At 35.7% G+C, this 15781-nt stretch overlaps 1 protein-coding gene across 2 annotated transcripts in view; it reads left to right on the top strand.

Annotated features, from left to right (window-relative positions):
• Positions 1–15781, top strand: part of LOC150105258 (uncharacterized) — a 560407-nt gene that overhangs the window by 539438 nt on the left and 5188 nt on the right. For both annotated transcript variants that reach the window (XM_090394016.1, XM_090394015.1), the window contains exon 25: positions 2027–2116. In XM_090394016.1, coding sequence (XP_090250142.1) covers positions 2027–2116 — 90 coding nt within the window. The remainder of the gene's footprint in view (positions 1–2026; positions 2117–15781) is intronic.

The following is a 15781-nucleotide window of genomic DNA, read 5'->3' as shown; positions in this document are numbered from 1 at the left end:
AGACAAGTCTCTGTTGCTTTAGTCATTCCTAATGTTCTTTTGATGTCTTCTGAACAGCATTTTTTTATGTAAGTAATGAATCCTAGGTACTCGAATTTACTGACTTCCTCAATTCTTTTTCCATTAAGGTATATTGGTTTCTCTGGAGCTTCCCTGTCTATATTTCCTTTGAGAATTGCAATCTTTGTCTGGCTAGTATTGAGTTGAAGTCCTCTGTTCTTACTTATCTCATTAACTTTGTCAAAGATTCATCCTAGTTCTACCTTGTCATTACAAAGGAGTATACTGTGGATAGCAGATGGATCAACAATCCATATTACTGATCCATATGTGTATCCTAATTCATATCTTATGCCAATCCAATGCTACAGGCATGATCTCCTCAGCATAGAAACTTAACAAGTGTGGAGAAAGTAGGCATCCTTTCCTAACTCCCCTGCCTACCTGAAGCCAATTAGTTAACCCAAAATCTGTTCTTATTGTGACTTTTGTCTTGCTGTAGTTAGCTCCACTTTCACATGCTGCAGACAGTCAAAAGCTTTGAAGCTCTATGAAACACATTACCATAAGTAGTCTAAATTCTTTATACTTCTTAATGGTCTGTCTAATGCAAAGGATCTTATCTCTGGTATCCATGCCTTTCCTGAAACCTGCATCTCTGCCTCAACTTTGGCCTCGGTTCCTATTTAGAATGATCTTTAATAAAATCTTGTTTGCACGAGAGATTAAACAAATAGTTCTATAGTTCTTTCATTCCTTCATATCTCCCTTTTTGTGCAGTAGTACAGATACTGATTTCATCCTGTCTCCCATATCCTTGTAATTAATCTATGAAACACTCTTATCCCTCCATCTCCTAAGGCCTTAGTTAACTCTGTTGGGATTCCATCTGCTGATTTCATCCTGTCTCCCATATCCTTGTAATTAATCTATGAAACACTCTTATCCCTCCATCTCCTAAGGCCTTAGTTAACTCTGTTGGGATTCCATCTGCACCTGGAGCCTTATTGTTGTTAAGATCCTTAACTGCTCTTTGAACCACATGGCTAATGAAGGCAGTTCCAAATCAGAATTCTCCTGGTAATAATACTCCTCTAAATTTTCCTTATCCTCTCTGCTGTAGAGTTCATCTGTTTTTTATTTTATTTCTTCTGTTAATACTACTCCATTCCTATCTTTGATGACATTTAATTTTGCTTAAACCTTGTAATTTAAGTCATGAACAAAATGAAACATCCTTTTATAATTGTGCCTCCTCATCTGGAACTCTCTCTCTCTCTTCTCATTTACTAGCATAATAATTTTCCTTGTCTTGACTGATGGATTTTCTGGCTTCTCTATGTAATCTCTTATATTCTTCAGTACTTGTCTCTGTTTCTCCAACTGCCTCCTTTCGATCAGATACTATGTTGAATCTGATATCCACGGGTCTCTTGGTCTTCTGATTGAACCTAGATACTTCTTGGCTGTATCCTGTATGTGTGAGTTCTCACTACCTACCAAAAGAGCCTCCAACTGTGTTGATGTTTCTTCTGTGAACCCATCTTATGCTCAGCACTTTTAATTATATATCATCTCAGCTCTGATCAAGACATACAAAGTTATTTACCATCTTTACCTTCAAAAAATTGCACACAGGTATGTCAAATTAATACCCTTTAATTAAAAACTTAATTTAATATTATCTCTCTTAGTCTGGCTGTTATAATACAGACTGCTCCATTGCCAAAAACTCTCCTTTTTTTATCTAGCATCATCCAGAATGAATTTTCATTCTTAGTAAGTATGTAAGCAGTTTTGTAGTATTTTAAAAGATAGGTTCTTCTGAAATAAATCAGCATATAGAAGAAATGTCATTCATCGGTTTTTTTTTTAGAGAAAACTGACTTGCCCTTGTACTTTGCTCTTATGAACAATTAGGTATCCTATTGCAAGCCATTATTTATTTACTTATTTTTCAAATATCACAAGCTACCAAAGTTTACTTTTACTGTCTTATCATACGTATATGTATTTTATTTTTTAGACTTTGGCAAAAGTTATAACAACTGTGCTGAATTTTAATCATGATCAGACAAGGCTAATACTGCAAAAGGAAGAAATTCGACAGTCTCAGGTAAGGTTGCCTTGCTATAAATTTGAATGTTAACTCCAACTGTATCAATAATCCATATGACATGGCATGTTATTTGCCATGCCATATGGATGCCATCCTCTTCACTCCCAGTTTTGTCATCTCCTACTATCTATCATATTATGAAGTTGTTTGTACTAAAGTTAATTAAATGTGTTAAGTGCTTTGTTGGTTCTTTTTGTATCATAAACTTGTTTATTCTAGATCATCTCAATTAATAGATGAGAGTAAGTTAAGTGGTGTCAAAACATTAGAAAAAACATAGATCAGGTATATGCAGTGTTACACATTTCACTACTACAAGAAGTGTGTGGGGAAATTTTATTTGTATGGAACTAAATGGTGTGAGAATTATAGAACCATCACAATAATTTCACATGCAAGTAAAGTTGTGCTGAAAGTGATCCAACAAAGGCTGCAGATGTGTATGAATTGAGAAATACCAGAAGAACTGCAGGCTTCAGGAGAGGTAGAGGAACTAGAGACCAGATAGCAAACATGAAATGGATTATGGAAAGAACAAGAGAATTTCAGAAGGAAGTATTCATCTATTTTATATGATTATAAGAAATATTTTGATTATGTATATCACAACAGACTGTGGAATGTAATGAGATCAGTGGAAATATCTGAGCATCTAACTCTTTTTACCGATCAAGCATCGGTAAAAACAGTTTTTGGAGAAACAGTATTCATGTGGAAAAAATGATATGGCTGGGTTGTATACTGTCACCCTATCTTTTTAATATTTATAGTGAATATATTACAAGAATGGCTAACTTAGAGATCCAGCTGGAATTAAGATTGATGGCAGAAAAATAAATAAAGATATGCAGATGATACAACCCTCATAGCAGGAATGGTTGATTCTGTTGGTTACAAGGAAAAGAAACAAAAGATGTCTTCTGGCAATTTAGATGATTTTATGGTTGAGAGAGATAAAATAGAGATTGTTGAAAGTTATGATTTACTAGGGTCTAGAATAAGAAATGAAAAGAGATAAAATTGAAGGATAGCCATTGGGGGGAGGGGGGGAACTATGTTAATCCTGACAAAAATTATGAAAGATAGAATTGTCAAAGCAATGGTATGGATATGCAAGCTGCATTATTAAGAAGAAAAGCAGAAAGCAAATTGATTCATTTGAATTATGGGTGTGGAGGAGTTAAGAATCCTATGGCTCCTTGATTGCTACATAGAATTTAATGTACTTTAGACATGTTATATGTGAGAAGATAAATCATTGGAAAAAGCAGCTATGTTGGGGAAGACTGCAAAAGAGTGGCAACTGCTGAAAGAAAAGACAAGTGGCCAAGTGAGATGGAGAACCTTTGTTCAGAAGATCACCAAAAGTCAAAAAACAACTGGATGGCACATACCAAATGCTGTTGTTGTTATGACTCGTGCCAGCTAAGGCTGTTATGTACTTGGTGTTTTGAAAATTAAAATCAAGCAGAATTAGAAGATGAAGAGAACATTACAACATGATCCTTTGAGCCAAAAGTTATTCTTTTGGTTAACTAGCATGTGCTGTCCTGGATTATTCTCTTATCTCTTATTCACTTGTAAATAATACAAGAAATGAATTATTATGTCTGCTATATTCACAATAGTAACAATTAAAACTGACTTGCTATAGAATTGCGATTAAAATTGAAAATAAAATCCTTGGAAAAATAATTACATTTAAGTGGTGAGTAATGGTTAATTTTATTCCTCAGATAAGTAAACTGGTTAAAATAGAATAAAATTTTATAAGCTCTTCAAATTACAGTACACTTGTCACTCTGCAGACCCTAGTGATATGTGCATTGTCCAAATAGCTATGGTATAAAATTAAAAAATTATATATTTTTCTTTTACTTTTACATTAATGATGGTGACATAAAAAAGTAACATGTAACAAGAAAAAAATTGTCCTGAGTGGAAGGTACTAAGCATGCTGAAAACTGTGATGATTTCAAAGGGATGAAAATAAGAGTTATTTTCATCCCTTGAATTCAAAGTCTTTTTACACATTTTCAGGCAATTTTTCATAGAAGAAACTCTTCATGGAGATTTTGGATATATATATATATACCGGGTGATCCAAAAGTAACAGAAAAAGTAAAAATTCAATAATTCGAAAAGTATAGACAGTAGTACGATGTGGTTTTCACAGAAAGACATGGGTTTTTTTTTTTTTTTAATAACAAAAAATTTTATTGCCAGAATAGTTACATTTGTCACCGCTGGCACTGTAGCGGTCCTGGAGCTGCTGCCTGTCGCTATTTAAACCGTGAGGTACGTAAATTTCAGATGTAGTGAATACTGAAGTTAAACATTCTGCCAAGGTGAGGCATGTTATTGTTACGAGATAAAGAACTTTTAGTTAAGCTGTATTATCAGAACTCCGAATGTGCAAGTGCAGTTTTGCGCACCTATTGTTCGATGTGGGGTATTAGAAGTGGAGAGGGACTGATGTCTTGTTCCTCACTGATAGCTATGATGAAAAGGTTTGAGGACAGTTTGGAAGCACGTGCAAGAAACGGGAGACCCAAAAAAACTATTGCAGTTGTGCACGAGGTTGAACACAAGACCAATACACAATTGGCAGCTTCCGCACATGGGGAATGCAGTGCGCGTGAAATAAGATGAACTGGCATTTCGTACGGGACTGTGTGGCGATCACTCAGGATCATCCTCAAGAGGTATCCTTGCAAAATCTAACACATACAGGAGCTGAAACCAACCAATTTTGAGAGACGTCATGAATTTGCAAATTGGACTTTTCAACAGATGGAAAACAATGCGGACTGACAAGGCGCACTTTTCGCTTAATGGAAGTGTAAATGCACACAACTGCCGCATCTGGGCGAGAGAGAGAACCCACACGTAATTGTGGAACCCCTTTGCATCAGCCAAAGGTGACAGCGTGGTTCGGGTTCACTGCATTATTCATTATAGGCCCCTTTTTCTTTGGGAAGTCCACAGCAGTACATTTTGAACTGTTTCTGTCACATGCGAGCATTATGCAGCACTTTTAAGAGACAGCATCATTCCCTCCTTGCAAGAGAGGCAAGCGCTCCATAGTGTAACATTCATGCAGGATGGAGCGCCTCCGCACATCACAGGCCCTGTCCAGCACCTGCTGTGATTGAGATTTGGCGATGACCATGTCCTCAGTCGCTCTTTCCCGCAAGAATGGCCACCAAGGTCTCCAGACCTTACACCTTGTGACTTTTAGGTATGGGGCTACTTGAGGTCACAGGTGTACAGAGGTTGGCCGACATCATTGGCCATGTTGAAAGAAGCTATTCGCCATCATGTGACAGGAATTACAGCTGAAACCCTCTTCGATGCTGTGCAGAGTGTCGTACCACGTCTGATGGCCATCACATTGAACATTTGTAATCCTAGCTGCATTGCAAACTGTGCTGTGCCACTATACAAACTACTGACACAACTGAAGCACCGCCTGCCGGTGGCAAATGTAACTATTCTGGCAATAAAAATTTTAGTTATTAAAAAAAAACCATGTCTTTCTGTGCATTTCTGTGAAAACTGCATCGTGCTACTGTCTATACTTTTCGAATTATTGAATTTTTACTTTTTCTGTTACTTTTGGATCACCCGGTATATTCCCCTACATGTATATCAGACTTGTGAATTCAACCTAGGGAGGGGAGCACTTGAAACACCTAAAGCAGGTGGCAAGTCTCTCTGAAAATGCATATAAAGAATCAATCTGGAAATAAGAATTATTAACATCTGACTTCCATGGAGTCAGAGACTCATTGTGGGAGGTGCACACAATGCTCATCCAACCATGCCTTAAACCGATTCAGTGCATCTATATTCACAACACACTCAGGCAATGCATTCCATTCACCAATTCCATGCAAAGAACCTTCTCCTTGCTCCTCTACTCAATACCCTCCTTATACAGTTTCCAGTGATGGCCTCTTGTTCTATCCCACCCCCTCTCCCATTCTATAAAAAATCTTTTCCATGTCAACCAGATAACAACCACTGACTAGCTTATATGCCTCAATCATATCTTCCTTCATCCTATTCACGAGGTTTTGCAACTTACATTTTCTCAATCTGTCCTCATACTCCACATTCCAAAGACCACTAGCCACTTTTGTGAATCATGTCTGAAATCTTTCCAACATATCCTCATTACCATGAAAACCAGGCAACCAAATCTGCACAATAATCCATGTGAGGCCTGATCAAGGCCTTATACAATAACATCATAACCTCTTTATTTCTGCATGTCAGGATCCTCCACATCACTGCCATTATCCATAAATTGTAATTAATTTAAAACTCTAAAACTGAAAAATCCTGTGAATCAGTGAAATTTTTATTCAGCTAATCCAGATAATTAATTATTCAAGAGAAAGCAGTCATAAATAATACAATGGCAGGAAATTAAAAAAAAAAAAATCTAAAGGGTAGGTTTTCATCAAAATCCCCATTATGATTTCACTTAAAATAATCCAGTAGCGATATTTCCACTCGTGTTAATGATACAAGAGTATACCACACTCTGGTAGGATAGGCTTATACATTGGTTACTCATAACTATTATTTAACAGGAAATAACAACATATACTAAAATATTAATTATAAAAACTTTAATACTTTTCTATATATGCTGAATGTCGACCTTTGGACGATACTTTCCAACATCTCAAATGCTTCAGCAGACAATTTCAAAAAAATATGATGCCGACATATCAAGACCATATGGCCAATGGCTACAATCCCTAAAAAATATTAAAACCCTCTAACTGCACCTCTCCTCCTATTTCAGAGCAGAGATTACTCAAGATCTATCACATTCCATATATCTAGAGCACATCTGAAAAATTGACAAAAATCCTAATAAAATACAACCTTACAACCATTTACAGACCAATAGAAAATTGGCATCCCTTATCTGCAGCAAAGACCAGTGACATTCCCTAGACAGTCCTACTATGGCCAAACAAGCAGGAGAGCCAATATCAGAATTTCTGAACACAAGGACTACATCTAATTCCACCAGTACAGCCACTCAAGACTTGCTGACCATGCTGTGTACACAGGATATGCTGGAAGAAGGAGGCCACTAATATTCTCCACAATACAAAGATGAAAGGCTGTTCTTCAAATCTATTTAGCCCTGAAAAACTTTCTGACTTCAACAAATTTGGGTGCATGAGACTGCCAGAAATTTGGAAAACTTTAATCTTCAGCCCAACAGGACTACCCAATTTAATCCACTAAAGGGCACCATTTAGGATTCTAGGTCCAAGTTGGTTGCCTTGCTTTAGCCTCATTTGCACAGTGTTAGTGCCTGCATACCCATATCATTGTTTTTGTGATCTCTGATGTTGGCAGTGTAATGTTGCCCAAATATACGAAAGTATTAATTAAAGTTTTTATAATTAATATTTTAGTATACATTGTTATTTCCTGAAAAATAATAGTTAAGAAATCTTTGCTTGCCCACTAGACTGTGAGTGGTTAGCATATCTATTATCCAACCAACAGCCTGGAGTTTGAATTCCACCATGGCCAGGGATTCCAGGCTATGTAAAAAAAAATACATAAATTTAATAGAAAAAAAATCCTCTGCCCACTCACCTAATATATTATTGGTTTGCAAAAACCTTTCATTAATAACTTAGCACTGAAACTCAGTGGTTTAGTTGTGCTATTGAGCTATTGATTATGTGTTTGTTATTTGACTTCATGACCCAGACACACTGGATACATTTATACTGCATCTTGACAGCCATCATCAAAAAATAAACTTCACAATAAAAAAAAAATAATAATCCTCCCCCATTTCTGGATACACTAACAACATGACTTCCTAATGACTCATTATTCTATTCCATTGACAGAAAACCGACACATATAGGAAGGTATTTCCATCCCAACAGTATGGTATCCTCAGAACACTTACTCACCAAGCCAGACTATTTTGCTCAAATGAAACTGAGCTCAGGGACATTCACACCTTTTTAGCCAATGGCAACAGCCTGTATAAAATAAAAAATATTACTTTCACTCTCCCCATCCCTTCTAAAACTAACATACAAATCACAGCAAAATTATTCCCATCCCGCATATTGAAAATAAATCAGAAAAAAATAGCCAAAGTTCTCTGTAAATATGATCTCCATGTCATTTTCAAACCTTTCATTCAGGTAGCTACCTTCTTCCTCTTGCACATCCTAGAGTGTATAAAGTTCCTTGTTCCTGCAGTTTGGCTACTTTGCAGACTGATAGATCCATTACCATCTGCCTTGTAGAACACAAAAATTACATCTGTGATCATCTTTATGGGAAGTCAGGATTGGCAGACCATACTGTGGATACTCCTTCACATAGGAGTAAATGGAGGAAGACATCGGTATTACACAGAAGTTGCTATACTTATAGGTCTGAGAGACTATTTTTAGAATCTGTGTCTGCTGTGATTGTATTAATTTATAGATCTGGGATATGGTCATTATGAGACCAGATAGCCTTACTTCTCTAAATTAACTTTAGGATTATTCTGCCCATAGAGTAACACCATGATAGGACATTGGTTCGGTTATAATTTGAATCATTGTAAATATAAAAAATAGGCCACCAAAAAATATGAAAAATAAAACCAGAACTTCACCCAATTAAAAAACTTGTTTCTAATAATTTAGTTTAGTACTGGCATGCTTGTCACAGTCATAACTTCTGCTCTGAAGATGTTGGGTAGAAAATCAGCACAATATTAGTAAGTTTAATAAAATAATTTATTTTGTTCTCTCTTGCTGTTAGATTATAGTCTTGGCATTTCCTCTCTGACCTGCACTAACTCAACTATAAAAGATAACCAAACAGATGCTAGTGTCATCATTGCAAATATAAAAAAAGCCAACAAACATTATGAAAAATACAAAATAAAACCAGAATTTTATCCAATAAAAAGCACTTTCACATCCATTAAATCCTGATCTGCCAATCCCCAACAAAATCCATATGCTCTGTAAAAAAAAAAAAAAAAAAAAAAAAAAAAAAAAAAAAAAAAGGGGGGGGGGGGAATACAAATAAGTGTCTGTCAAATCCAATGTTCCTTGCTTAATGGGATACCAACTTTTACAAACCAATCTATCTGAAGATTTCCTTTATATCTTATACTTTTTTTATTTCCTGCCATTATTGTTCTAATGGAGAAATTCAATAAAAGCTTAACAAGGCTATAATATTATCTTCCTAGGAGACTTTAATTTGATAAAACAAACTGACATTCCTTCTCTAACTTCACGGATCAAGCTAGAAGAGAAGCTGAATCATTTGTCATCAATCTTGAACGTGCGTAAATTGTTAACCTACCAAGTAGAATACCAGATGCCATATATACTAGTGTACAAAGTGATTGGGCACAAAAGACAACACCCATAGTTTTATTTTGTGTTAGATACACCATATAAGATGACCACAAATTTTACACTTATTACTGACACTTTCTTACACATTACATTTACTTTAATGTAATGGGAACAAAGAAATCACAGGAGATATTTTGTTTACTGAAATGTAATAAATGAATGATGTTTACCACAATAAGATGATCATAAATTTCTTCGTTTATAGCACTCTTCAGTTTTGTATATGTAATTCTATATTCGTATATTGAAAAAACTACATGCTGCTTGTCCTACTGAATATTTTATACTAAATATAATATATATTAAATACAACTATTTACATCAAAAATATATTAATATGCTAATTAACATAATATAAAAGCAAAAGCTTATTAGAACAGAGTACACGTACCTAACATAACACTACATAATCTATATTACTGTAAGAGCTAGATGATTACTCGATATTTTCTATTGACAAACTCATAGATTCAAATTTTATATTAAGTGTATAAGACCATATATCAGCAATTCTTTCTTTCTTTCTTTTTTTAATAACTTCAATACCGTGTTATAAGCTAATATATGCAGCAATCCTTGTTCCTTTTCTGTAGATTGATCTGCTCCCACCAATCTCTCTCAGCCTTGTACCTTATGAAACTAACTGGAATGACCTCTGGGACTTCTATGCCCCCTTTCCAGTCCTATGATCCAAACATCTACTTTGACCTAATAAATATACAGTAATCCTTACTGGAATGAGGGCCTTTATTCTCTACTCCACTGCATACCCCTCCCCATCTCTCCAAACCATTGTTCTCTTAAAAAGGTGAGGTGCTTCTGCAGTTCATAATAAAAGTACCACATACATTCAGCATGTCTCAAATCATAAACTCCATCTTCTCACTCAGTTAACACTGCCCCAAACAAGTGCTAAAAAAATTCAATGCAGACTTTGTAAGTGACAAATGCTATGAGACTACCTTTTGCTCTGCCAACAGCATGAAAGCCTATCCCTAAAAGAAAAGGTAAGTCATCCATTGTCAACCCTCACCCTGATACATTCAAAAGAGAAGGTCATGAACGGTCAGATTCTTCACAGTGTGGAGACCCATCAGTTAATCAGTAATCATCAATATAGATTCAGCCATTCTCATTCTGTGACAGACTTGCTAACCACCCACCTTCGGACAGAGGCTATGGAAAGATTTCAAAGAACTTGTGTGGTTACCTTTGATATTTCCAAGGCATTCTCAATAAATTACTATCTTATGTTCTGCCTTTTGTGATTGTGCCAGCTTCTTCCTTGGTTGTTCACTGTGGGTCATGGTGAATTGCTTACTCTCATCAGATTTCTTTATGATTGTTGGGGGGTATCCCCAGGGTTCTCTACTCCCATTCATGCTGTTTACCTCCAGTACATCAGTGATCTTCTTTCTTTCTGAATTCAAATCCTATTCACAAGTTTTCTTCTTCATTGAAGAAAAGTTGTAGCACTCAAATGTTTCAAGCTTCAAGATCTTCCATAATAAATATTTAAACACTGATCTCCTCACCATTCTCAAGGGAAGATAATATAATGAATTTCAATGATAACCATAACCATTTAGGTAATAAGACACAGTTGTGTCTTATTACCTAGAAGAAAGATCACTCCCTATTATTTTTGATAATATTCAGATTGCCAGCCACGATCAGTCCTCTTCCCTGTCTCCCCCCCCTTCTTCTTGGACTGACTTTCACATCTAATTAGCCTGGTCAATGCATGTTATATCCATTTAATTCAAAACACTACTTCCCTCCATTGCAACCTTTTACATTTTGTACTTGCAAATCTGACTGGCATTAGAATGTTGCTCTCACATTTGCATTGGTCTTCAGCCACTTTTATTCAGATTTCCAGTCAAGATCAGTCCTCTCATCCTTCTTGGGCTCATTTTTGCTACATTAAGAAAAAGAGTACTCAAATAGGCTGACGTCTGCCAGAAAATCACGCTTAGGAAGTTAAGTGTTTCATCTAAAGGAACATTTGTGAATAAGAACACGATATCTAGCCGCACAATATATTGTCATTCACTCGAGTTACTTCACATGCCAAAACAGACTTTACCAACAAAGCGAAAGTGTACGTAAATGGGTAGTTCTCTTCCTCCCACACTAGCTAACTACTATATGGAATGATGTGAACAACAGATACTGAATAGCATCCTCCCTAAATTATCCTTATGATATAAATATGTTGATGTTTTCATGGTTTGGCATGAGTTCCATACATATCTGTATGAGTTCATCAGTAAGTTCAACACTTTTCATCATTATATCCAGTTCATTCTTGAGTCAGTAGAATTTTTTTGTGGTTCCTGCCCACAAAAGGTTATTATACACCTATAGTACATTTTGTACCTTGGGTAGGCTAAGGAATTTATTTATTATTATCCATTTTATATACTTTTTTGTAATTTTTTAAAAATTTATTTTTACATACTCCAGAAACCATGCTCTAGAGACTAAACATGGAACTTTTCAAGCCACATCATCCTCCAATAAGCAAGGCAGTGGTCTCACACTGGGTAATGAAATTGATCTCCCACCTAAAGACAATCATAAAATCCATGCTCATGGCAGGATTCGAACCCATGACATGTTGATGGGAAAGCAGGTATACTAACCACTCGGCAAACCAGGCTAGATATTTAGATCACCTTTCACTTTGTAAACCAAATGGTAGCCTTCAGTTTTCAGAAATAAAACACACATTCACACCATTAAAACTTGAATACATTAGGTACACTGTTTGCTCAACTGAAATGATACTTTCCCAAGAAATAAATCACATCAAATCCACCTTCCTTACTAATGGCTTTACCAAATTGTATGTCAATAAGATAATAATTACAGTTTCCCTGTCATCTTGCTCTCACCGTGATAGTGATACAGAGGTGGTCCATCGTATCACCATTCCTTATGTTAAAGGTATCTTCGGAAGGTATAGCAAAAGTACTTAGATCTGTGGAAAGTTTTTTGCCTTGGGTTTATTATACGCTAAAGATACCCAGATCAGTTTCGACTTTTATTGAGGTTTCATCAGTGGGAGCCAGACTCAGGAGAGATTAGCCTCTACATACAAGTAGCTCAGACGTGAATATATTTCACATGCAAAATATTGTTTTGCTTCCGTGGGAAAAAGGATTAAACCCAAGTATAAAATTTCTTGGTATCTTTAATATATAATAAACCCAAGGTAAAAACTTTCTACATCTTTCTCTCATCCAGAGATTTTTATTAATAAGGTCAAGCACCTTTTGTCTGCTTGTATGAGATCTTCTTTATGTAGGTTCCTCAGTGAGAGGGTGCAGCATCATGTCCTTCCAGTTATCTCTGTTGGTAGCTTTCCTTTTTGTTTTTGCATGGCCATGTGATCCTGTCCATAATCTTATACCTTCAAGCCATGGCCTTCGTTTTTTGCCTCTTGATCCTTTTCCCATAATTTTTCCTTCTAAAACTGTTAGTGTTAGTATCCTCTGTCCTGCCAATCTCATCTTTCTCTGGATCATTTCCTATAATAAAGATCTCTGTGTTCTCATTCTCTGTAGGACATTTGTATTTGCCACATGTTGCCCATGAAATTTTCAGAGCTCTCCTATATCACCACATTTCAAAGGCCATTATTTGTTGTCTTACTCTCTTCTTGAATATCCAGGTCTCACTTCCATGTGTGAAAAATGGCCACACTAATGTTTTTATCATTCTTTTCTTCGTCTCGATACCCACAGAACTTCTGAGCAGATCTCTATTTTTCCAGAAGGCAACATAAGAACATATGGATGTTCTTTATCTTGCTTTCCATCTGCAGTAAAGTAGGTGCCTAAATATTTGTATTCTGTTGTATGTTCAATTTTCATATTTATGAATATATCTGGCTTGGATCTGTTTTCTTTTGAGATTTTCATAAATAATCCAAATTCTTTACCTTCTTCAATTAGTAGCTGCAGTAATTTGATTAATTTATTTTGGTTTTCTGCTATTAGAATGGTGTCATCAGCATATCTAAGATTGTTGTATTTTATACCATTGATACTAATTCCTATTTTTTGTTTTTCAATCTTTTTCATCACTGTCTCACTATAGGTATTAAATAGATTTGGTGAAAGGATACAACCTTGTCTAACTCCGCTTTTTATTTTAACTACAGAAGCCTCAGAGTTAAACAGCTGCATTTTCTGTTTGGTGTAAATCATTTTTATAATCTTAAGTACATGATCTTCTATGTCTAATTTATCTAATATATTGAACATTTTATTATGTTTTACCTGGTCAAAGGCTTTCTGAAAGTCTATGAAGTATATGTAAATGTTCCTATTTCTTTCAAGTGATCTTTCTATTGGTATTTTTAATTCCAGGATAGCATTAATGGTTCTCATTCCTCTTCTGAAGCCTTTCTGTTGTTCACTCAATTCATCAATTAAGGCTCTTTCAATTTGCTTGTTAAAAGTGGTTAAAATAATTTTAGATACATTGGATATTAGGCTCACAGTTCTGTAATCTTTGCAATTTTGTGCATTATTTTTCTTTGGAATTGGTATGCAGATAGATGTTGTAAAAACTATAGGTAATTCTATTATTTTATCGACGTCCTGAATGGATTCCACTAAATAGTTATTATTGCCACTCAAAGCTTTCAGCAGCTCGGCCAGGATATTATCGCACGCAGGGAATTTATTATTAGGAAGATTCTTACTTACATGTTCTATCGCTTTTCTTGTCGGTAGAGTGGTATCTGTTGCTATGTTTAACTTGGGTGTCGTGAATCATCTATCATGTTACGATTATCATCATCATAGAGATCTGACAAGCTCCGTCCATCTTCCATTTATCTTTTCCTTAATGTTATTAGACCGTATATGTCTTGCATTTCCATTAAGTTCTTTCACTTTCAGGAATGCTTGTCTGGTTTTGTTCCTATTTTGTGATTCTTCTATTTCGGTGCGCTGCCTATTTATCCAGTTTTCTTTCAATCTTCTGTATAACTGTTTGATTCTTTTATCCAATGTTTTATATCTTAATCTTTCTTTATTTCCTCCTCTTTTCCATGTTCTTCTTTCATCGATAAGGTTGATTACGTCTTGTGTTATCCATAGATTTTTCTTTCTTCTTGTTTATTATGATGTGGTTTTTTGCAGATGTTATAATAGCTGCTTGTAGTCTATTCCACTGAGAGAGTTGTTTTTGTTTTGCAACTGTGCAAAGAGCAGTTCTGAAACATTTTCATTTAATTTTGATTTTACTATTGGATTTTGTACCATTTGCAGATCCCATTTTAGGGGTTGACTTCTTTTAATTTTTGTTGTTTTTAGGCGAATATTCATCTTCATTAAGACTAGTCTATGATCAGATCCACAGTCAGCACTTGGCATCACCTTTGAGTTCCGTATTTTCCATCTGGACCTTCCCATGTGTATCTTGCTGTGCTCCAAATAATTGTGTTATGATGAGACTGTGCTTGTTAAAGAAATCAATCAGTTTTTGTCCTCTCTCATTCCGAATCCAAATGAACTGACGTGTGTAAATGTTCTCTCTGATCCAACTTTTGCATTCCTGTCACCCATAGCACAAATAACTTTATCTTTCTTGCCTCCAACTTTCTTTATACACCATTCTATCATGTTATCTATTTCTGCTTCCTCATTCTGTTCTGTAGGATCAGCATATCTCTAGGTTTAGACTTCACTAGAATTCCCATCACTCTAGCTGATTTTCTGATGACACGGATAATGTTTTTATTAGTTTTCTTCTCTACAACGAACGCTACACCTCTTCTTGATATTTCACAACCTGACATATATACTTTATGTACCTTGCCATTTGGAAGTTTCAACTCAAAATCTGATGATCCTTTCCAAAAGGATCATCAGATTTAGCCAATTTCCCACATTTATTCGATCCTCTTACATTCCAAGTAGCAACATTCAAGCAATTTCTGCGTAGAGTTTCTTTATAGCAGTCATGGACTGACGATACCACAGGGCCTGCTACATCACCCTGACACCACCGTTCCAGACATACTGAGACTACCCGGACTTTATTTCTTTTCTGATTAGACATGATGCTTTACATAACAGCATTTTTTATGGAATGGACCACCAGAACCATCCAACCCCCAATATGAATGTAGGACCGCAGTTGTCGTTGATTAGCAGGTCCCATGGGATCTAGGCCTCGCAGCTAGAAAGAAGGTCATATGAGATATGACTTCTGC

This window comes from Typopeltis vanoorti, chromosome 6, assembly GCF_054136105.1.
Source record: "Typopeltis vanoorti isolate ZY-2024b chromosome 6, IOZ_Tvanoo_1.0, whole genome shotgun sequence".
Lineage (NCBI taxonomy): Eukaryota > Metazoa > Arthropoda > Arachnida > Uropygi > Thelyphonidae > Typopeltis > Typopeltis vanoorti.
Note: the sequence above shows the minus strand (reverse complement) of the source record. Positions and strands in the feature narration are given on the sequence as shown.